Raw genomic sequence first — 24,877 nt, 5'->3', positions numbered from 1 at the left:
CAAACATATCTACTCAAAATGAAAAACAACACAACAACACATTCACAAAACGGCAAAACAACAAAACTCAAAAATCCCCCAACAAAACTTAACCAAAATCCCCGTGCCCATAACACAACCCACAAGGTACAAACATATCTACTCAAAATGAAAAACAACACAACAACACACTCACAAAACGGCAAAACAACAAAACTCAAAAATCCCCCAACAAAACTTAACCAAAATCCCCGTGCCCATAACACAACCCACAAGGTACAAACATATCTACTCAAAATGAAAAACAACACAACACACTCACAAAACGGCAAAACAACTGAGCATGCGCATTGGTGCCCAGCCGCAAGTTCCATCGCGCGCGCACAATTATTATGCTATTGTTCCTATGAGACCCTTTTAGGGGGAATGGGAGAGGTGTCAGGTGCCAGAGGCAATGCATTGCATTATTATTATTGTTATAATGGTGGTGAAATAAAAGGAAATAAAAAGTGAAAGAAGGAAGCAAACAGGGAGGGAAGAAAGGGGGAGGGAATGAAGGAAAGAGAGAAGGATGAAACCAAGTAGTGAAAGAAGGAAAGAAAGAAAGAGGTAGAGAAGGAAGAAAGGAGAGAAAGGGGGAGGAAAAGGGGGAAGGAATAGGTAGGGACCTCTCTTTCATAATAGTCCAGATATCTACCTCAACTTTGATAAGTTTTACTATAGGCCACAGCAACGCGTGGCAGGGCACAGCTAGTATATATATATATACACACACACACACGTATAAAACATTAACAAGTATTATATATATATGTTATTGTGTTTATTGTAATTTTATATTGCTATGTTGTCTTTTGTTTTATGTAATTGCGTTATTATTGCTTATTATTTGCATTTTCGGTTTTGTTTTATTTCATGTAATTGTTGTTTTGGGCTTAGCCTCATGTAAGCCGCACCGAGTCCCCATTGGGGAGATGGAGCGGGATACAAATAAAGTTTATTATTATTATTATTATTATTATTAATCACAATAATATAATACTAATAGCAACAATAACAATATAATAATGATGATAAGGCTAAAAAGGGACAACCATGGAAGGAGAAACCTATAATATATATATATATATATATATATATATATATATATATATACACATACACACACACATACGTATAAAACATTAACAACCACAATAATATAATACTAATAGCAACAATAAAAATATAATGATGAAGATAAGGCTAAAAACAGGACATCCAAGGAGGGAGAGAAAACTATAATATATATATATATACACACACACACACTCAAGTATAAAACACTAACAACCATAATAGTATATAATTATATATAATAATAATAATATAATAATATAGTACTAACAACAACAATAACAATGTAATAATGATGATAAAGGACAGCCAAGGAGGGAGAGAAATATATATACATACAATATATTATATTATTAGCATAGTACAATATCAGTATTTTATATCACTATATTGTACTATACCATTATACTATATTATTAATAATACCACATGTAATATTAAATATATAATTATACTATTGTATTATTATTATAATATTAATTATATATATTAACAATATTAATAATAATAACTGGAGCCCCCGGTGGCGCAGTGGGTTAAAGCACTGAGCTGCTAAGCTTGTTGATCGAAAGGTCGCAGGTTCGATTCCGGGGAGCGGCGTGAGCTTCCGCTGTCAGCCCTAGCTTCTGCCAACCTAGCAGTTCGAAAACATGCAAATGTGAGTAGATCAATAGGTACCGCTCCGGCGGGAAGGTAACGGCGCTCCATGCAGTCATGCCGGCCACATGACCTTGGAGGTGTCTACGGACAACGCTGGCTCTTCGGCTTAGAAATGGAGATGAGCACCACACCCCAGAGTCAGACATGACTGGACTTAATGTCAGGGGACTACCTTTTACCTTTACCTTATTATTATTATCATGTTGCATTACATTATCTATATAAATAAAAATGTAATGTTCGTTTGTGGGATTAACGTAACTCAAAAACCACTGGACGAATTGACACCAATTCGGGTGTCCATCACCCATTAACACACAAGCACATGTGCGGAACAGACATAAAACCCAAAAAAATACACCATAAAAACATATACACATACTCATATACATATGCACATGCACACATATACACACGTATGTATATATATATATATGCACAAACACACATATACACACATACATACATATATACATATAAACATCCACACACATATACATATCCACATACATACATATATACACACAAATATGCCTACAGACAAGCACGCACATACACACAATATGCATGTACACATATTATTTTATTTATTTATTTGTCATGCCAGGGCAACCAGTCATTTATATTACATTTCTAACAGAACACAGCAAACAGACAAAATACAACATTTGTGAGTTTGGTAGTTGATTCAATGTCCTTTGAGCAGTATCTGGCCCCTTGGAGTGCCTCTGGTGTTGCCGCAAGAAGGTCCTCCCTTGTGCATGTGGCCTTGTGCATTGCAGCAGGTGGTCAGTGGTTTGCTCTTCTCCACACTCGCATGTCGTGGATTCCACCCTGTAGCCCCATTTCTTAAGATTGGCTCTGCATCTCATGGTGCCAGAACGCAGTCTGTTTAGCGCCTTCCAAGTCACCCAGTCTTCTGTGTGCCCAGGGGGGAGGGAGGAGTCTCTCATCTGGTATCAGCCATTGGTTGAGGTTCTGGGTTTGAGCCTGCCACTTTTGGACTCTCGCTTGCTAAGGTGTTCCAGCGAGTGTCTTTGTAGATCTTAGAAAACTATTTCTAGATTTAAGTCGTTGACGTGCTGGCTGATACCCAAACAGGGGATGAGCTGGAGATGTCTCTGCCTTGGTTCTTTCACTATTGGCTGCTACTTCCCGGCGGATGTCAGGTGGTGCAATACCGGCTAAGCAGTGTAATTTCTCCAGTGGTGTAGGGTGCAGACACCCCGTGATGATGCGGCATGTCTCATTAAGAGCCACATCCACTGTTTTAGCATGATGAGATGTGTTCCACAGTGGGCATGCATACTCAGCAGCAGACACATCCACTGTTTTATACATATAAACTCATAAATATATACACACACACATATATACACACTAACATACATATATATACACACACAAACACAAATATATACAAATATATATACACATATACACAATATGCATGTACAGATCTGTCATTATGGTCCATATGTACATTATGAATGTACACATATAAACACACAAATACACACACACACACATATATATAAACACACCCACATATATACCCACATATATACACACACAAATACACATATACACACAAATATATACACACTTACACACATACACATACAAATACATATATACACACACAAATACACATATACACACAAATATATACACACTTACACACATACACATACATATATACACACACAAATACACATATACACACAAATATATACACACTTACACACATATACACCCACATATATACACACACAAATACACATATACACACAAATATATACACACTTACACACCCACATATATATACACACACAAACATTGTATTATATTATTGTGATACACAAATATATCTACACATATATTGTCGAAGGCAATATACACATATACACACATACAAACACAATATATATATATATATATATAATATATATAAATCATTAACAACCATCCTCATAATATATAGTAATAATGATGCACTTATTAATAGCAACAATCACAATGTACTGATGGTGATGGTGGTGATGAGGGCACAAAGGGACATCCTCAGGGCGATGGAGGAGTGGCCAAGCGAGGCCTGGAGGGCAGGCGTGGGCCCGGCCTTGAGGCCTACGGGGCAGGCAGGCAGGCAGGCCGGCCTCTTTCCCTCGCGGACTGAGGGACTCACCGGCAGGCGGCGCGGAGGCAGGCCGGGAGGGCGACGCGGTAGGCGGCCTCGACGTGCTCCTGGGTCACGGCCTCCGGGGGCACCTCCTCGGCCCAGCGCCAGGCCGCCTTCTCCAGCTGCAGCCGCGGAGCCATCCCCTCACCCCTCGACGCCGGAAGCCCCGCCAGCCGGAAACGGAAGCCAGGAAGAAAAGCGGCCCTCCTCGCCCGCCGTACACGGAGTGACGTCGACCCGCGAAGCGGATTGGCTCTTTCCGCGCAGAAAATGGCTTGCGCCTGACGTCACTGCTCGAAGCCGATTGGTTCCTTCGACGAGGCTTCACGCGCGCTACATAAACCACGCCCCGCGTTTACGCCTGAAGCGGATTGGTCCATTCGGTGCACTCTCTCTCCAGGCCACGCCCCTGTCGCCACGACTTGAAGCGGATTGGTCCACTCGGCGCACTCTCTCTATAAGCCACGCCCCTTTTCGCGACGACTTGAAGCGGATTGGTCCACTCGGCGCACTCTCTATAAGCCACGCCCTTTTTCGTCATAACTTGAAGCGGATTGGTTTATTCTGCGCACTCTTTCTATAAGCCACGCCCTTTTTCGTCACGACTTGAAGCGGATTGGTCCATTCGGCGCACTCTCTGTATAAGCCACGCCCATTTTCGTCACGACTTGAAGCGGATTGGTCCATTCGGCTCACTCGCTCCATAGGCCACGCCCCTTTTCGTCACGACTTGAAGCGGATTGGTCCACTCGGCGCACTCTCTCTATAAGCCACGCCCCTTTTCGTGACGACTTGAAGCGGATTGGTCCACTCGGCGCACTCTCTCTATAAGCCACGCCCTTTTCCGTCACGACTTGAAGCGGATTGGTCCATTCGGCGCACTCTCTCTATAGGCCACGCCCCTTTTCGTCACGAATTGAAGCGCAAAGGCCGTTAGAGATCTGCATAGGCCACGCCCCGAATGGGTAACGCCAGACGCGGATTGGTTCCTTCTGCGCAAAGGGCGTTTGCCCGCGCTACGTAAGCCACGCCCCTTATTGTGTACGTCGAATCTGATTGGCCCATTTGTACCCCGGAGGCGACATAGGCCAAGCTCCGACGGGTTACGTCTGACGTCACAACTCATGCGCACCGGCCCCGCCCCTTATTTCGTGCTTCTTAGGCCACGCCCCGACGTCGCGACTCGAAGCCGATTGGTTGGTGTGCTCATTTGCCCCGCCCCTCACTTCTAACTTCATATCATGACGTCACTGCCCGAAGCGGATTGGTCCGTTCGGCCCAAAGGGGGCGGAGTCCTTCTCTCTCCCGCCTGCTCTACTCCGCCCACAAAAGGTCGGAGGGGGGAATGCTAGGCGCATGCGCACTGCTTGGAGTGCCCTTTTTTTGCCACGCATGCGCAACTAGTCGCAAACTTTCCCTCGTATTAAATAATAATTAATTATACTAATAATAATAATAATAATTAGTAATAATAATACTAATATTTTTCTAAAGCGGAATATATTTAAAATGACATTATTTGTATTATGCCATATATTAATATTTAGTGTATTTCATGTCAATTTTGTTTGGCATCATATTAAATTGCACAGTAAAATAAGTATAAATAATATACTATGACATGAGAAAATATAAATAATGTGATTTGTAATATAAAATTTTGCATTTTAAATACAATTATTTACTATATTATTATATGTCTTTATATGTTATTATATATTATTTATTTGCAATATTATGATATATTATTTACTATATTATTATACCTTATTTATTTGCTAAATTATTGTGTATTATTTATTTACTATATTATAAATTATTTATTTACTATATTATTATACATTATTTATTTGCTAAATTATATATTTATTTACTATATTTTATAATATATTATTTATTTGCTAAATTATTACACATTATATATTATTTGTTTACTATATTATATATTATAATATATATTATATATTATTTATTTGCTATATATATATATGCTTTTTGTTCCTCTCAGACTCAATTTATTGAGTCTTTGGACTCAATTGTCTTTTAAGTCGGGACAGGGATGTTCACATATAAACACACAAATATACACACACACATATACACAATATAACCGTGTATATATATAGGGTTTCATCTAGCTGACTATCGTGCCATCACTGCCGAAGCAGGGAGCTTTGACAGGCTGTAGCACGGTTGTGTTGTGAAAGGACTCTGCTATATTTTTGCTTGTTTCTGGGACTTGCTATCCAGCTAGCAGTAGTTTGGGGAAGTTGTGATTTGGAACCTATAAATCACTACTAGACAGGAATGTCTTGACTGTAAACTCATTGTGTAAAACTGGGTGGAAAATACCGTTCTAATGGACATGTGGTCACACAACTGAAGGGAGTTTTAGCTGTGAAAGGGCACTTGCGATCCAGAGCGCAGCGGTTCAGGGATAGATCATTTCCCGCGAGAGGTTATCCAGGAAGCGCTGTCTGGATTTAGGAAGAAGCAAAGGACTCGGAGAAGGAGGCTCGGACACGTCCCCAGCTCTTGGGGTTCAGCACCATTTATTTAAGAAAAGAGAATACGAATAAAAGGGGGGCCGGGGACGAGGGATAAGGGCAGTGCGGCAGCGGCGGAGGCGGCTTCTGACTCTCGAAAGGAAGCCGGAGAAGCCGACGGAGGCTCGTGGTCCGAGTCCAAACGAGCCAGAGACTGGCATGACGGTTCGTTGGAGAAGGCTTTCTTCGGGCATCTTTGGAACCGCCGTCCTGCTCTTTGGCTGAAGCGGGAGGAGAGGAAGGTCAAGGCGAGCCCTCACTCAGTGCAGACCAGACCAAAGGGGATCGGCGAAGGGGAAGAGTCCGCGGATGGCCTTGTCCGGCGCAGCGCGAGCCGTAAGAGTGCGGCCAAAGAAGCCCTGTGCGCCTATCTTCTTCCTCGTAAGGCACTGGCGGAGGAGTTGGGGAAGCGTCAAGGCAGTGGTTAGCCCTCCGGGGCGCCGGAACAAGCTTGCGGCTTTGCTTGGGAAGCCTCTCCGGAGTCCAGGAAACTAATGGCAGAGCGAAGGGAGGTTCGGCTACTAACCCAGGACGCTCCCGATTCCTCCCTCTGGATGGAGGGAGCGCATCAAAGCCCTCTTCGGACGCTCATCTCCTCGTGTTGGCCGTAGACACAAAACACACACCCCCCCGCCTCCCCCCGTATTTTTTTTGGTAGCAGCAAAGCACCTTTTTGTGTGATTCTCTCTGTTAAAAAAATCATCATCATAAAATAATAATAATAGAAGTCCTCTCAGTTGGAAAAATAATAATAACAATAATAATAATCATAAAAGGCATCCCGGAGAGTGGCGGTGGTGGTGCCCCCCATTACGAGGGGCACTCCTGGACGTTGACGCCGGCCTCCGCCTGGTGATGGAGGTCGACCGGCGCCTGCAGCTGATGGCCGGGCCTCTCGTTGCGCAGCAACACATTCTTGACGCACCCCGAGATCCCCGAGGTGTATTTGCCAGCCGTCAGTGCTTGCGGGTCGGGGGCACCGCCTGCAGAAAGGGGAAAAGGGGCATCATCGCTGTAGGAAATGGCCTCCTCTAGTAATTTGTTTGTATATGATTCTGTTTGCTTACTGTATTGTATATGTATGTTTTGACATGCAGCTTTCCCTATATGTGTCTTGAGGTTGAGGGATGATCGGATCTGGGACTAATCTGAGCTCAGACTCCATTTTAGACCAGACTCCATGAGCCACTATTAGACCCTTTGATGAGTTTTAAGTGTGCTGTCTCTAGATAGTTCAAATGCAATGTCTTTGCCTTGAATACTAATGTGTGAAATGTCACATTTCTATGTCAGAGTTTGTATATGGTACTCAGAGTTTAGTAATCTATATCTATCTCTATCTATCTATGTATATAATAAAAGTCAAAGTTTGTATGCGGAGGACAAAAGTGTGGCGGTGTGGCAGTGTATGTGCCAACATTCTGATTGGCCAGCCTGAAAGTTCCAAGATTCTGATTGGCTGCCACTGTGGTGCTATTTGCATATGGTCTCGGATTGGCCAGCTTTACAGGAGCCCCTGGTGGAGAAAAGGGTTCATGACAGAAACGGAGACATGAGAGAAGGAGATTTGCATATGGTCTCTGATTGGCCAGCCTCAATTCCAAGATTCCGAGATGACAAAGAGAGGAAAGGAAAAGGCCAGAGGGGGCCGAGTCAGAACATTACCAATACAGACCACACTTGGCACACAGAGCCCCCATGACCCACTCTACATCCTACTGCAGTTTGGAGGAGGATGAACCATGGATGATGGGACTTGCAGTGCCATCACTCACATTCTGAGACCGCTGTTAACCTCATCCAATGTCTGATCAGGACCAAACTTGCCATATAGACCTCTCATGACCCACTTTACTTCCTGGTGTGTGTTTGGCTGGGGATAGACCATGGATTATGGGACTTGCAGTACTTTTGCGCAATTCCTGAGACCACTGCAACGCTCATCCAATTACCGATAAAGACCAAACTTGGCACACTGAGTCTCCATGACGCACTCTACATCCAGGTGCAGTTTGAAGGAGGATGCACCATGGACGATGGGACGCAATACCTACACTCCCTTCCTAAGACCATTACAACTGCTAACAATGATGGATCAGGAACACAATTTACACAGAGACCCAGCATGACCCACTCTACATCCTGGTGCGGTTTGGAAGAATTTGACAATGGATGATGGGACTTGCAGTCACTTCACTCACTTCCTGAGACGACTGAGACCCTCACCAATGACTAATCAAGACTAAACTTGGCACATGGAGCTCCAATTACCCACTCTACATCCTGGTGCAGTTTGCAGGAGGTCAGACCATGGATGATGGGACTTCAAGTACCTCCACTCCCTTCCAAAGATTGCTGCAACCCTCTTCTAATGACCAATCAAGACCAAACTTGGCACATAGAGCCCTCATGATCCACTCTACATTCTGCTGCTGTTTGAAAGATGGACTTTGGATGATGGGACTTGCAGTACCTTCACTCACTTACTGACACCACTGCCACCCTCATCTAATGACTGATAAAGACCAAACTTGGCACACAGAGCCCCCATGACCCACTCTATATCCTGCTGCTGTTTGTAGGAGGATGGGCCATGGATGATGGGACTTCAAGTACCTTCACTCACTTCCTGAAAATAATGCAGCCGTTATCCAAAGACCAATAAAGACCAAACTTGGCCTACAGAACCGCCATTACCCACTTTCTCTAATAACCCGGGCAACGCCGGGTCCCCAAGCTAGTATATAATAAAAGTGAATGTTTGTATGTATGTATGCGGCAGGCGGAAGGGAGGAAGGACGGAATTGTATGTGACAGCTTTCTGACTGGCTGCCACTTTCACAGGCCACTGTGGCCAACACAGGTGATGCAACTGGACTAAACTTGGCACACATAACCCCCATGAACCCCTTTACGTCCTGGTACGGTTTGGGGGAGGTGGACCACGGATTATGGGATTTGTAGTACTTTAAAACAGTTTGGTTCCCAGGGACCACTGTGGCCCCCAACAAAGACCAAACTTGGTACACCGAGCCCCCATGACCCACTCTACATCCTACTGTGGTTTGGAGGAGGGCAGACCATGGATGATGGGACTTGAAGTACCTCCACTCACTTTCTGAGACTGCTGTGCCCTTCATCCAATGACTGATCAAGACCAAACTTGGCACATAGACCTCTCATGGCCCACTTTACACCCTGGTGTGGTTTGGCCGGGGATGGACCATGGATGATGGGACTTGCAGTACCTTCACTCACTTCCTGAAACCACAGCGACACTCATCCAAATACCAATAAAGACCAAACTTGGCACATAGACCTCTCATGACCCACTTTACACCCTGGTGTGGTTTGGCCGGGGATGGACCATGGATGATGGGACTTGCAGTACCTCCACTCACTTCCTGAAACCACAGCGACACTCATCCAAATACAAATAAAGACCAAACTTGGCACATAGACCTCTCATGACCCACTTTACGCCCTGGTGTGGTTTGGCCGGGGATGGACCATGGATGATGGGACTTGCAGTACCTTCACTCACTTCCTGAAACCACAGCAACACTCATCCAAATACCAATAAAGACCAAACTTGGCACAGAGGGCCCCCATGGTCAACACAACATTCAGGGGAGGTTTGGGGGAGAACAGACTATGGATGATGGGACTGCTGCAGTTTGGAGGAGGATGGACCACAGATGATGGGACTCGCAGTACCTTCACTAACTTCCTGAGACCACTGCGAGCCATATAAATAACTGATACAGACCTACCTTGACACACAATGCCTTTCTCAAATAACCCAGGCAGCGCCGGGTCCCCAAGCTAGTATATAATATAAGTAATGTTACTAAACTCTTGGAAATATTCAATAGTAGATACAAGCTCTGACATAGAAATTTAGCATTTCACATATGAGTATTCAAAACAAAGACACTGCATTTTAACTATCTATTAGACCACAAGGTCTAATAGCGGCTCATGGAGTCTGAAGCCTAAAATGGAGTCTGAGCTCAGAGTAGTCCCAGATCAAATCACGTGGCATAATATTAAATGTATAATTTTAATCTTAAAATTTTGGTATTAATATAACAACAATGGTATTTTAAGAACATATTCAAATAAAATAATTGCAACATTATTTGTATTTTAACCATATTTTAATATTATTTTAATCATATTTTAATATTACAATTTTGTTATTATATAACAATATTTTAAATATATAATCAAGATATGTTTTAAATCATATAATTGTAATACTATCAATATTGCAATAATATTTTAATAAAATTATTATTTTAATCATACTATAATTTTAATGTTAATTGAACCTGGGGGCTTACCATTGGCATAAGCTCAAGAATATTTACATAAATATTTACAGAAGACATTTCCATCTTGTCTTTACTAATAATATAATATAGTATATTGTATATACATATAACATTTATAATATTATAATGTAGTACAATATAATAGTAGTAATAATTCGATATGATAATTATAATTATATATTTACATCTATATATATAAATTTCCTACTGGCGTCCAATGGGGAAGCAAAACTCTAAAACCCCTCCACAAAACTCTACCAAAATTGCCATGCCCCAAGGACAACCCACTAGGTACAAACTAATCCACTCAGAAATCAAAACCACACAACAACAACCACAAAAAACGGGAAAGCAACTGAGCATGCGCACTGGTGCAAACTCCCCGACGCGCGCGCACATATGGCCCCTCACCCTCCCCCCCCCCCGCGGAGCACACACACACACGCATGCGCGCGCCCCCTCACTCCCCCGGCGCGGCACACACACACCCGCACGCGCGCGCCCCCTCACCCCCCCCGCGTGGCACACACACACACGCGCGCGCGCGCGCGCGCCCCCTTACCCCTCCGGCACACACACACACGCACGCGCCCCCCCTCACCCCCTCTGCGTGGTAAACGCGCGCGCGCGCCCCCCTCTCACCCCCCGCGCGGCACACAAACACGCGCGCGCGCCCCCCCTCACCCCCCCCCCCGCACGGCACATACACACACACACACGCCCCCCTCACCCCCCCCGGCGCGGCGCACACACATGTGCGTGCGCGCCCTCACCCCCCCGCGCGGCACCCCTTCTAAACCCATCCCCCTCCCCTCCTCCCTCTTACCCCTCACGTTACCTCCAAGCCATGCCCCCTTCTAATCTGTCAAGGAAGAAGGGAGAGAAAGAGGGAGGGAAAGAAAGAAGGAAGGAAGGAATGAGGTAGAAAAGGAAGAAAGGAGAGAAAGAGGAAGGGAAAGAAAAAGGGGGGAGGAAGGAAAGTTAGAGAAGGAAGAAGAGAAGGAAAGAAAAAAGGGAAAGAAGGAAGGAAAGAAGGAGCGAAGGAAGGGGGGAAGATGTAGAGACAGAGGGAGGGAAGGAAACATGGAAAGAGAGAAGGAAGAAAAGAGAGACTGCAGAAGAGAAAAAGGAAGGAGGAAGGAAAGAGGGAGCGAAGGAAGGGGATAAGATGTAGAGAAAGAGGGAGGGAAAGAAAGGAAGAAAGAGAGAAGGAAGAAAAGAGAGACAGCAGAAGAGAAAGAAAAAGGGGGAAGGAAAGGAAAGCGATAGAGAAGGAAGGAAGGAGAGAAGGAAAGACGGGAAGGAAGGAAGGAAACAGGGAGTGAAGGAAGGAGGGAAAGAAGGGGAGATAGGGGGAAGGTTGGCCACAGCAACGCGTGGCGGGTACAGCTAGTTACATATAATATTACTAATAATATTACAATATAATGGTATAGTGCAACATAGTAATATATACTGATATTGTACTATGTTATTAATATAATATATTGTATGAAAATATATATTGTAAGCCGCTCTGAGTCCCCTTCGGGGTGAGAAGGGCGGCATATAAATGCCGTAAATAAATAAATAAATAACAGAAAAGACCAGATGTATAATCAAAACAGAATTAATATGACATAAACCCATCAGCAGATGGAACAACAAAAGGAAAAAGCAAAGCAAAAGGCAAACAAAAACGAATAGAATACCACCCAGCTTTTGGGAGACAGAAAAGACACCTACCGATATAAAGGCGTCCTTTGGCGTTGACCATGACGTGTTTCCCCGACGATTCCCCCGTCACGGCTTCCTCGCCGTCCACTTGGAGTGATCCCTTCTTCCCTTCCCTGGAGGAGATCGGAGTGAGATCAGGAGGGATCCCAAGAGCGGGATCACGAAAGAATGAATGCCCCCAGCCACGATCCCACTACAACGGCATCACTTACCGAATGGCGGTCACTCGGTGCCACTCGCCGTCATCCACCGGGTCATCAGAGAGGATGTTGGCTTCTCCGCTCCCCAGCTGGTAACTGCAAGAGGCAACACGCCTTGTTGTTATTGTTGTTTACATGCCGCACATGGCTTCCTAGGCTGGCAGAACACGACGCAAAGCCTGCTCTAGATCGTCCCCCGTGGCCAGCATGGAGAAATGTAGGTTGTTTACCTGTAACCGTAGTTTCCTGAGTGGTCAGCTGTGAATACGCACATATGGTAGTTTCTGCGCCTGAGCAGACAGCTTCGGAACCTTCTAGATCAGTGGTTCTCAACCCCTGGAGGGGTTGCGAGGGGTTTTTAGAGGGGTCACCAAAGACCATCAGAAAACACAACATTTTCTGTTGGTCATGGGGGTTCTGTGTGGGAAATTTCACCCAATTCTACCATTGGTGCGGTTCATAATTCTCTTGATAGTAGGTGAACTATAAATCCCAGCAACTACAACTCCCAAATGTCAAGGACTCTTTTCACCAAACTCCACCAGTGTTCATATTTGTGCATATTGAGTATTCATGTAGAGTTTGGTCCAGATCCATCACTGTTTGAGTCCACAGTGCTCTCTGGATGTAGGTGAACTACAACTCCAAAGCTCAAGGTCAATGTCCACCAAACCCTTCCAGTATTTTCTGTTGGCCATGGGAGTTCTGTGTGCCAAGTTTGCTTCAATTCCATCATTGGGGGAGTAAAGCATGCTCTTTGATTGTAGGTGAACTATACATCCCAGCAACGACAACTCCCAAATGTCAAGGACTCTTTTCACCAAACTCCACCAGTGTTCATATTTGTGCATATTGAGTATTCATGTAGAGTTTGGTCCAGATCCATCACTGTTTGAGTCCACAGTGCTCTCTGGATGTAGGTGAACTACAACTCCAAAGCTCAAGGTCAATGTCCACCAAACCCTTCCAGTATTTTCTGTTGGCCATGGGAGTTCTGTGTGCCAAGTTTGCTTCAATTCCATCATTGGGGGAGTAAAGCATGCTCTTTGATTGTAGGTGAACTATACATCCCAGCAACGACAACTCCCAAATGTCAAGGACTCTTTTCACCAAACTCCACCAGTGTTCATATTTGTGCATATTGAGTATTCATGTAGAGTTTGGTCCAGATCCATCACTGTTTGAGTCCACAGTGCTCTCTGGATGTAGGTGAACTACAACTCCAAAGCTCAAGGTCAATGTCCACCAAACCCTTCCAGTATTTTCTGTTGGCCATGGGAGTTCTGTGTGCCAAGTTTGCTTCAATTCCATCATTGGGGAAGTAAAGCATGCTCTTTGATTGTAGGTGAACTATACATCCCAGCAACTACAACTCCCAAATGACAAAATTAATCCCCCCCAACCCCACCAGTATTCAAATTTGGTCCAGTGATGAAAATACATCCTGCATATCAGATATTTACATAATAACAGTAGCAAAGTTGCAGATATGAAGTAGCAATAACAATAATTTTTTGCTTGGGGGTCACCACAACATGAGGAACTGTATTAAGGGGTCGTGACATTAAGAAGGTCGAGAACCACTGTTCTAGATTTGAAAAACTTTGGTGGTTGGCCCCGCCCACTCTCCCCTTGCGAGTATAAGTAGCAGGTGGGCGGAGCCACCACCCCAGTTCTTTTCAGTTCTGCCGTGGAAGCAGCCAGAAAAACCGAGACATGACAAAAAGCGGTCACAGGTGACCACTCGGGAAACTACGCTCACAAAGTGCGGCATTCAGACGAAGTACCAGATTTTTCCTTGTTTGTCTGTCCCCCAGACACAACAAACATAATGAAAGGTCAACGTTGTCTGAATAGCTCGCTGAGCATGAGGCAATGTGCTTAAAGGCCGAAGCGGCCGCCATGACGGTTGAAAGGAGAACACTTAAAGTCAGAAATCCAGCAAACAGACCAGGTCAGAGTGGAGAAAGTCAGAGAGCGATAGACAGTCTGGTTTAGTCAGTCTGGCAGTCCAAAAAAGCTAGTCACACAAACAAAGGTTCTCAGCTGCTGACAGAGCGGCGGATGAAGAGAACTGAGGAGGTATACTCGCAAGGGGAGAGTGGGCGGGGCCAACCGCCAAAGTTTTTCAAATCTATCTAGAAGGTTCTGAAGCTGTCTGCTCAGGCGCAGAAACTACCATATGTGCGTATTCACAGTTGACCACGATGGGAAAGCATCAAAGCCCTCCCAACAGATGACCATCCAAGTTCTGCTAATACAGTAGAGTCTCGCTTATCTGACCATCACTGATCTGACATTCCCTCTTATCCGACGCCTCTCTTTTCCTCCACCATTTCCCCTCCAATTAAAAGAGCGTTCCCCAACTCTCTCCATTCCTAGTAGAGTCTCGCTTATCCGACCTTCGCTGATCCGACATCCTATCTTATCCGATGCTCTTATCCGACACCTTGCTTTTCTCCAGCATTTTCCCTCCAATTAAAAAAGCGTTCCCTAACTCTCTTTCCATTCCCAATACAGTAGAGTCTTGCTTATCTGACGTTTACTTATCCGACATTCCGTCTTATCCGACAGTCTTTGACACCCCTCCTTTTCCTCCAGCATTTCCCCTCCAATTAAAAGAGCACTCCCCAACTCTCTCTCCATTCCCAATACAGTCTCGCTTATCCGACCTTCGCTTATCTGACATTCCGTCTTATTCAACGCTCTTATCCGATGCCCTCCTTTTCCTCCAGCATTTCCCCTTCAATTAAAGGAGTGCTCCCCAACTCTCCATTCCCAATAAGTGAAAAAGGCAAGATGAGGAGGAGGAGGAAGAGGAGGAGGGAGGAAAGGGGGGAAAGAGGCAGGACCGGAAGCGGAAGCGTCCTCCCTCCTTCCCTCTGCGATTTCCACCCTCTCCTCTCCTGTATCTGGGCAATTCCTGCTGGGCCTTCTAACCCCGGGGCATTGCCTTGCCTTAACTCTTTGAGTCCCTGTTGTTAGTATTCTAGGTGTCTAGCGCCGCGTTGGGCGGATAAGACTCCTTATTATCTGACATATTCATTTATCCGACGTTCTGCTGGCCCGTTAATGTCGGATAAGCGAGACTCTACTGCAATAATAATAATAACAGTGGTTGTTTTGCTCACCTGAACAACAAGTGCCCGTCTTTCAGGCCGAGGCTGATGAAGTCCTTGCCTTTCCCACTGCCTCCTTCCTCCTGCAAGAGAGATGACGGCGTTCCATGAGTGCATGGCCCACCGAGACAGAGCCGTGAAGCCTATGGAAGCGGGCATGGAAACACCCCCAGCACAGAATAGGGGTTCCTGCAAGCTGCAGCCCCCCTCTGCCCCTTTCTCTCATGCACCTAATGCCCCAAATGCAGACACAAATACCTCATTAGCAACATGATGCTCATCTTCCACCGCGCCAGTCACCTGGAAAAGAAGGCACAAGCCATGCAACGTCGGCCAAGCAGCAGCAAGGGCACAGTCGGCGGAAGCAAAGCTACATTTACTCTATTTACTCAAATCTAATGCTCACCTTAAAATAATATTTTTATTATTAAAACTAGCTGTACCTGGCCACGTGTTGCTGTGGCCCATTGTGGAGAAACGGTAAAGAAAGAAAAGAGGAAAAACTGGTTTCTATGCTCTCAATACACAACTGAAGGGGCAAAGTGTCAACCTAATATAGGCCCATTTCAGTCTCCTCGACATATAGATATTATTATAGACATGTGGATATTATTGTTATATGCATATAGTTATCATAGACATATGTTGTTGTTGTTGTTGTTATAGACTTTTAGATATTATGATGATAGTTATATAGATATTATTATTGTAGATATTATGGCCCAGGGTTGCTATAATGTAGAAATGGATGGCCATCTTTTGGGAGTGTTTTGATTGTGCCTTTCTGGGCAGCCTTTCCTAACTCACAGAGCATGCATTTCCTGTTTTTGTCCTTTCTTTGGATACTGGACTTCATTTCCCAAAATTCCTTCCCATGTCAGTATGGGTGGGCTTTCTGGGAGTTGAAGTATGTAGAGATATATGTGCATATAGGTGTGCATGCGTCTACACACACACAGAATCCCTCCCGTGTGAGTTCCCAGCAGCCCAGCAGAGGCACCTCCATGCTGCCGACAGCCAAGAGGAAAAGGAAAGGAAAGGAAGGAGAAGGGGTGGATCTGAAGGAGGGTGTCCTCCCTCCCTCTCTCTCAATCCTTTGGGAAGAGAGAGGCAGGGCTTTGAAAACTGAGGTGTGCTTTAGATTCGATGGCGTACAAAAGGTCTATCCTCAGCAATGCGTGTGCGGCAAGGCCAGTGACTTGAAAGCATGCGACGTGAAGGAAGGCATGCAGTGACAAAAGGCCTTCATGCAACGGGGCAGCTCATTCCATCAAGACAAGCTCAGGACACCACTCTATAGCTAAATCACTGCAAGTCTCATCCTTGTGTGTGGATGCTTCCATCCTCGCTCGCTCGCTGACTCACCACGCCTTGCCACAAGAGGAGCCCGTTGGAGGAACTGGTGCGCACCTCCATCTCGATGGTCTCGGGCTCGTCGGGGAGACTGCAACACAAAAAGGAAGCCGTGATGAGACAAGGGAGAAAAGCAACATCTCCTACTTTCATAGAATCATAGAATCAAAGAGTTGGAAGAGACCTCCTGGGCCATCCAGTCCAACCCCATTCTGCCAAGAAGCAGGAATATTGCATTCAAATCACCCCTGACAGATAGCCATCCAGCCTCTGCTTAAAAGCTTCCAAAGAAGGAGCCTCCACCACACTCCGGGGCAGAGTTCCACTGCTGAACGGCTCTCACAGTCAGGAAGTTCTTCCTCGTGTCCTTTCTTGTAGTTTGAAGCCATTGTTCCGCGTCCTAGTCTCCAAGGAAGCAGAAACCAAGCTTGCTCCCTCCTCCCTGTGGCTTCCTCTCACATATTTATACATGGCTATCATATCTCCTCTCAGCCTTCTCTTCTTCAGGCTAAACATGCCCAGCTCCTTAATGCACTTTGTTAGAGATTCAGGATTATTTGCACATTGCACTTACCTCCAAATACCCCTACATATCACTTGTCAAGTCCAGCACTTTTAAATTTTGTCTTTTACACTTGGCCCGGCCCTTGGTTTTAAATGCGTCACTGTGACATTGTTTTTTATTGTTCTAATGCTTTCCTTGATGTTTATTTGTTTATGACTTTATTGTGTATGTGTATGTTATTGTTGTTGGCAGCCTTGGCCTTTGTAAGCCGCATCGAGTCCTTCGGGAGATTTTGCGGGGTATAAATAAAGTTAATAAATAATAAATAAGGGACCACCCACAACAAAGCCTCACCTCCTGGGGAAGGCATGCGGAGGAAGGGCCACGTAGCCGCCGTCATGGAAGTAGGCGCCGTACTGTCCGGGAGCATCTGGAAAAAAAGGGAAGCAGACCGGAAAACGCCTTCAGAACAAACTCTGTAACACTTGTGCCAAACACGGCCTTTTATGCAACCCTCCTCGAGGTGCTACACTACGACTCCCGCATTTCTCATTGCCAGATATCAAATATAAATAAATATTATAAATACGAATAAATAAGTATAGAAAAATAAAGGACAAAATCTCGCATGTGCTGTGAAGCGGGAATGGGGAAACGAAAGAAAGGGAGATTCAAGTCTAGGGAAAAAGTTCAACACTGCAGGCGCAAGAAGAAAGAACGAAGGCTGAAAAGAGAGAAAACAAAGGGAGAGAAAAGATGAGGCAAAGTCCAGAGAAGAAGCTTGTGTGCGCGTGCTCAAAAAATGCTCAAGTTTTAGAGTCCTATTTTCGGTGTGGCACTTTCCTTAGCTGCACCACCCAGCAGGGTGTCTTGGCCAAATAAACCTATTGAACTAGATCTCCTTGCGCCTAGAGACTCTATGCGTTTTGTGGATGCCTTTTTGAATGGACTGATTGAGATACAAGGCCTGTGGGGAGGATGCCTGATGTTAACATGCTCTTTCGCCTTTCTCCTTAATCTCAGAATCACAAGAGCTGTTCAGTTGCTGCTCCCATTCTCCCCCAAAGTGATGGGAGTTGTTCATCTATACCACCCAGGGACCCCAAAAGCTAACGAGCGCCAACTGCTATGTCAAAATAATATTTAGTCAACTCTCTCTCTCCACAGATTCTCTCTCTGTGGATTTAGGGGCCCTCTGATGACAACCATAACAATATGTGCATGTGCTGGACCTACCGTTGCCTCCGCTGCCCTCGGGTGTCCACTCGGCGTTGAAGGGCCGCTGCGATTCTGCAAAGGAAACAAGCACATCTACCCATATATCTAGGTCTGTCTTCTATATCTATGTAATACAAGTCAATGTTTGTTTGTATGTATCTATGTATGTATGTTGGTATGTATTATCCAAGATGGCTTCCATTTCCAGAGAGTACTGTAACTCCTATCAACAATGGATCTGGACCAAATTTGGAACACAGACCACACAAGACTCACTTTAACTTTTGGAAGAGTTGGGGGCGGGGTGTACCCTGGATGATGGGAGTTGCAATACATACATTCACATCTAGAGACTACTGTGAACCCAATCGATTGTATCTAGACCAAACTTGGCACACAGAGCCCACATAGAATCATAGAATCAAGGAGTTGGAAGAGACCTCATGGGCCATCCAGTCCAACCCCATTCTGCCAAGAAGCAGGAATATTGCATTCAAATCACCCCTGACACATGGCCATCCAGCCTCTGCTTAAAAGCTTCCAAAGAAGGAGCCTCCACCACACTCCGGGGCAGAGAGTTCCACTGCTGAATGGCTCTCACAGTCAGGAAGTTCTTCCTCATGTTCAGATGGAATCTCCTCTCTTGTAGTTTGAAGCCATTGTTCCATTGCGTCCTAGTCTCCAAGGAAGCAGAGAACAAGCTTGCTCCCTCCTCCCTGTGGCTTCCTCTCACATATTTATACATGGCTATCATATCTCCTCTCAGCCTTCTCTTCTTCAGGCTAAACATGCCCAGTTCCCTAAGCCGCTCCTCATAGGGCTTGTTCTCCAGACCCTTGATCATTTTAGTCGCCCTCCTCTGGACACATTCCAGCTTGTCAATATCTCTCTTGAATTGTGGTGCCCAGAATTGGACACAATATTCCAGATGTGGTCTAACCAAAGCAGAATAGAGGGGTAGCATGACTTCCTTAGATCTAGACACTATGCTCCTATTGATGCAGGCCAAAATCCCATTGGCTTTTTTTGCCGCCACATCACATTGTTGGCTCATGTTTAACTTGTTGTCCACGAGGACTCCAAGATCTTTTTCACACGTACTGCTCTCGAGCCAGGCATTGTCCCCCATTCTGTATCTTTGCATTTCATTTTTTCTGCCAAAGTGGAGTATCTTGCATTTGTCACTGTTGAACTTCATTTTGTTAGTTTTGGCCCATCTCTCTAATCTGTCAAAATCGTTTTGAATTCTGCTCCTGTCCTCTGGACTATTGGCTATCCCTCCCAATTTGGTGTCGTCTGCAAACTTGATGATCCTGCCTTCTAGCCCTTCATCTAAGTCGTTAATAAAGATATTGAGCAGGACCGGGCCCAGGACAGAACCCTGCGGCACTCCACTTGTCACTTCTTTCCAAGATGAAGAGGAAGCATTAGTGAGCACTCTCTGTGTTCGTCCACTTAACCAATTACAGATCCACCTCACCGTAGTTTTGCCTAGCCCACATTGGACTAGTTTCCTTGCCAGAAGGTCATGGGGGACCTTGTCAAAGAAGGCCTTCCTGAAATCCAGGTACGCTGCATCCACGGCATTCCCCGCATCTACCCAGCTTGTAGCTCTATGATAGGCCATGATAGGATTGATAGGAGGCCATGATAGGATTGAAATCATATGCCTACCTAGCAGGGGCGTTGTGTGTGTTTCATATTCTTCTCCTCTTCCGCCCCCGCTAATATATCTTACCAAATTACCTAACTTGGGCATCACTGGCTAACGAAGCTCGTGCTTTATAAAGCGCAAAGCATTGTGTGGGCAGGGCTGTGTCCCTCGGGCAGAAGAAGGGATTGTGCAAATCGGCGTGGCAGGGAAGGTGTGCCTTCTAGGGATGTCCTTACCATGTTCGCAATACAATCCCAGGAATCCCGGGGGGCAGACACAGGTGGTGTCCCTGCAGGTGCCGCCGTTGAGGCAGGGACGCTGGAGCCGGCACTGGACCTCGGAGATCTCGCAGCGCTCCCCTGTGGAAAGAATACAAGTCAGAGACATGGAAGAGAAGGTTTGCACGGGGCTGACGAATGGACAAATTGTCCTCTGTGGCTTCTATTTTCATGGTGAAGGGCCTTGGGTGAAAAACTACCAGCCAGGACTAGAGAGGGCTTGGAGTGGAAATGAGTATAAATAAAGTATATATAGTGATGATGATGATGATAATAATAATTGTATTAACCATGAAGCTGAACTGTGTTTCCGCCTTGTGCGGCACTTTCTTCTGTTCACCCCGCAGGGTATGTTGATCAAATAAACCTGTTGAACGATCTCCTTGCTTCCAACTAGTGTGCCAGCTGCGCCCGTACCTTGGGAAGCCTGACTTGGCCACGGTAGTCCATGCTCTAGTCACATCCCGTATAGACTACTGCAATGCTCTCTACGTGGGGTTGCCTCTGAAGACTGCTCGGAAGCTTCAAATGGTCCAATGATTGGCAGCCAGGATGCTAACAGGAGCGACACTCAGGGAGCACACCACTCCACTGCTGTGCCAGCTCCACTGCCGATTTGCTACCGGGCACAATTCAAAGTGCTGGAGTTAGCCTTTAAAGCCCTAAACGGTTCTGGCCCGACCTACCTGTCCGAACGCGTCTCCTCCTATGAACCAGTTAGGACGTTAAGATCGTCTGGGGAGGCCCTGCTCTCGATCCTGCCAGCTTCACAAGCACGCCTGGCGGGGACGAGAGACAGGGCCTTCTCAGTGGTGGCCCCTCGGCTGTGGAACGCCCTTCCTGCAGATATTAGATTGACCCCCTCTTTGCTGGCATTCCGGAGGAAAGTAAAGACCTGGCTGTTTGAACAGGCATTCGACTAAGCAGTGTGATTCATTGACTGACTATCGGAACACGGAATATCGGATAACGAGTTTGGATTCTGATTTCATTGACGAGACCTGATGGATTTGTTATATTGATGTACTGATGTGTTGATGCTGATGTTTAATGATTTGTGATGCTATTGCTTTTAAATGCTTAATGATTTTGTATTGTGTATACCTAAATTGTTGTAAACCGCTCTGAGTTGCCTAAGGGCTGAGAAGAGCGGTATACAAATAAAGTAAAGTAAATAAATAAATGTTTGTTTGGATTAAAAGACGTCGGGTGTGTTTGGGCCACTTGGAATAAAGGGACAGGGCAGTGTCCTAACACTGGTATGTGCCACAGCTCAGTCTCACCTCTGTAGCCCTCCTGACACAGGCACTGGAACTCGTATTCGCCGGTGACGAGGCACTTGCCGCCATGTTGGCAGGGCCTGCGGTCACAAGGAGAGCCATCCACGCACTGAGAGATGCCCCGGCTCTCCAGGAAGCTGTAGGAGATGTCCACTTTCTTCCCGTTGATCGAGACCTAGAGGAGCCAAAGAAAGGGGCAATTTATTGTCAGTTGTTCACTTATACAATATGTTTCTAGGGATATTAGTAGGTGTTTTAACCCCACACAGGAAAGAGAAAGTAACACTGTGTCATTGGCATATAAAAGAATTGGGAGCGGCATATTTGCAAGATTTAGAGGATGCACACTCTCTTTTCCTATACTTCCCACTAGTATAGGAAAAATGGGTGCAAGGATACGCCCTTGCTTCACTCCATTGTGCCCATAGATTTTAGAAGAGCCGATCCAGGTGACTCCATGTTGGGGACTTTCTGCTTTTAATGTTTTGAATGACTGATCTTAATGTTAATCTCTCCCCCCCCCCCTCCCTATATATATGAGATGTTTTAATGCAGTGTTTCTCAACCTGGGGGTCGGGACCCCTGAGGGGGTCACGAAGGGGTGTCAGAGGGGTCACCAAAGAACATCAAAAAACACAGTATTTTCTGATGGTCATGGGGATTCCATGTGGGAAGTTTGAGCCAATTCTATCGTTGGTGGAGTTCAGAATGTTCTTTGATTGTAGTGAACTATAAATCCCAGCAACTACAACTCCCAAAAGTCAAGGTCTATTTTCCCCAGGCTCCACCACTGTTCACATTTGCACATATTGAGTATTTGTGCCATGTTTGGTCGAGATCCACCATTGCGCGAGTCCACAGTGCTCTCTGGATATAGGTGAACTACAACTCCCAAACTCAAGGTCAATACCCAACAAACCCTTCCAGTGTTTTCCGTTGGTCATGGGAGTTCTGTGTGGCAAATTAGGTTCAAATCCATCGCTGCTGCAGTTCAGAATGCTCTTTGATTATAGGTGAACTATAAATCCCAGCAACTACAACTCCCAAATTACAAAATCAATCCTCCCCCACTCCCACTAGAATTTACATGTGGTTGCATTGGTTATTTGTGCCCAGTTTGGTCCAGTGAATGAAAATAAATCTTGCATATCTGATATTTACATTATGATTTATAACAGTAGGAAAATGACTGTTATGAAGTAGCAACAAATACAATGTTATGGTTGGGGGTCACCACAACATGAGGGACTGTATTAAGGGGTCACGGCATTAGGAAGGTTGAGAACCACTGTTTTAATGCTTTGTACTCCTGGTGTTGTAGCCTGGTCAGATTCTGAGTGTTCAGAAGATGAGGAAGGAGAGGCTGGGAGAGATTCAGAGAGCCCGGAGAGAAATCTCCTGGCAGTTCCCAAGAGAACAGTGAAGGCGAGATTCATTCTCATGGGAACCTACTAGAGGTGCAGAAATGGGGAAGACGAATGCTTGTCAAGGTCAGACATTAGAACTAAGACAACAGTGCCTGCAATTAAGGACTCGCTTCTCCAAGTGACTTCGAGATAAGGAGAGCAGGTGCAAAAGAAATGACTTAATGGGAGAGATTTTGGCTCTTTAAAAGTGGTCCTTGTTGGTATGACTGTGTTCCCTCATCTCTCTTTGAAAACCCTATACCAGTTATATCCTACCTTGTTCATGCCCAGCATTATTATTTTGTAATTGTAAACTATTACATTTGGTCTGGCCATAGGTTTTTAAATGCTTGTGTGTTACTGTTTATTTTTTGTTTATGTGATTTATATAAATTGTATTGTATTGATTGTTTTTGTTATTGCTTTTGTTTATTGGTGTACTGTGGTGTACCCTTGGGGAGATGGTAGTGGGGTATAAATAAAGTTTCCCATTATGATCCCTGTGAACCCCACATATGGTAGTTTCTGCGACTGAGCAGACAGCTTCGGAACCTTCTAGATAAATTTGAAAAACTTTGACGGTTGGCCCCGCCCACTCTCCCCTTGCGAGTATAAGTAGCAGGTGGGCGGGGCCACCGCCTCAGTTCTTTTGCCGCGGACGCAGCCAGAAAAACCAAGGCATGACAAACAGCGGGGAGGAAGGGCGGGGAGGTGCAAATTCACAGGTGACCACACAGAAACTCTGTTCATAAAGTGCGGCATTCAGATGAAGTACCAGATTTTTCCTTGTTTGTCTGTCCCGCAGGCACAACAAACATAACGAAAGGCCAACGTTGTCTGAATAGCTCGCTGAGCATGAGGCATAGCGCTTAAAGGCCGAAGTGGCCACCATGACAGTTGAAAGGAAAATACTTAAAGTCAGAAATCCAGCAAACAGACCAGGTCAGAGTGGAGAGTCAGAATTCAATAGACAGTCCAGCAGTCCAAAAAAGCTAGTCACACAAACAAAGGTTCTCAGCTGCTGACAGAGCGGCGGATGAAGAGAACTGAGGCGGTGGCACCGCCCACCTGCTACTTATACTTGGAAGGGGAGAGTGTGCGGGCCAACCGCCAAAGTTTTTCAAATCTATCTAGAAGGTGTCTTTTTTGTTTATGTGATTTATATTAATTGTATTGTATTGATTGTTTTTGTTATTGCTTTTGTTTATTGGTGTACTGTGGGCTTGGCCTCGTGTAAGCTGCACCGAGTCCTTGGGGAGATGGGAGTGGGGTACAAATAAAGTTTCCCATTATGATCCCTGTGAACCCCACATATGGTAGTTTCTGCGCCT

The 24,877-nt window shown here is 45.3% G+C and overlaps 2 protein-coding genes across 7 annotated transcripts in view; both read right to left on the bottom strand.

Annotated features, from left to right (window-relative positions):
- Positions 1-4,163, bottom strand: part of USP48 (ubiquitin specific peptidase 48) — a 41,498-nt gene extending 37,335 nt beyond the window's left edge. Inside the window, exon 1 of one of the 2 annotated variants that reach the window (XM_067472754.1) lies at positions 3,941-4,163. In XM_067472754.1, coding sequence (XP_067328855.1) covers positions 3,941-4,074 — 134 coding nt within the window. In that variant the 5' untranslated portion in view covers positions 4,075-4,163. The remainder of the gene's footprint in view (positions 1-3,940) is intronic. The other variant, XM_067472755.1, reaches the window with a different exon arrangement.
- A 2,287-nt stretch (positions 4,164-6,450) lies between these two features.
- Positions 6,451-24,877, bottom strand: part of HSPG2 (heparan sulfate proteoglycan 2) — a 173,231-nt gene continuing 154,804 nt past the window's right edge. For 4 of the 5 annotated variants that reach the window (XM_067472750.1, XM_067472751.1, XM_067472749.1 and 1 more), the window contains 10 exons: positions 22,144-22,315; positions 20,819-20,941; positions 18,947-19,000; positions 18,065-18,140; positions 17,218-17,296; positions 16,111-16,152; positions 15,865-15,935; positions 12,746-12,829; positions 12,543-12,646; positions 6,451-7,463 (listed from right to left, as the gene is read on the bottom strand). In XM_067472750.1, the coding sequence (XP_067328851.1) occupies positions 7,291-7,463; positions 12,543-12,646; positions 12,746-12,829; positions 15,865-15,935; positions 16,111-16,152; positions 17,218-17,296; positions 18,065-18,140; positions 18,947-19,000; positions 20,819-20,941; positions 22,144-22,315 (978 nt within the window). In that variant the 3' untranslated portion in view covers positions 6,451-7,290. The remainder of the gene's footprint in view (positions 7,464-12,542; positions 12,647-12,745; positions 12,830-15,864; positions 15,936-16,110; positions 16,153-17,217; positions 17,297-18,064; positions 18,141-18,946; positions 19,001-20,818; positions 20,942-22,143; positions 22,316-24,877) is intronic. The other variant, XM_067472753.1, reaches the window with a different exon arrangement.

This window comes from Anolis sagrei, chromosome 13 (assembly GCF_037176765.1).
Source record: "Anolis sagrei isolate rAnoSag1 chromosome 13, rAnoSag1.mat, whole genome shotgun sequence".
NCBI lineage: Eukaryota > Metazoa > Chordata > Lepidosauria > Squamata > Dactyloidae > Anolis > Anolis sagrei.
This window is presented reverse-complemented; position numbering and strand designations above follow the sequence as displayed.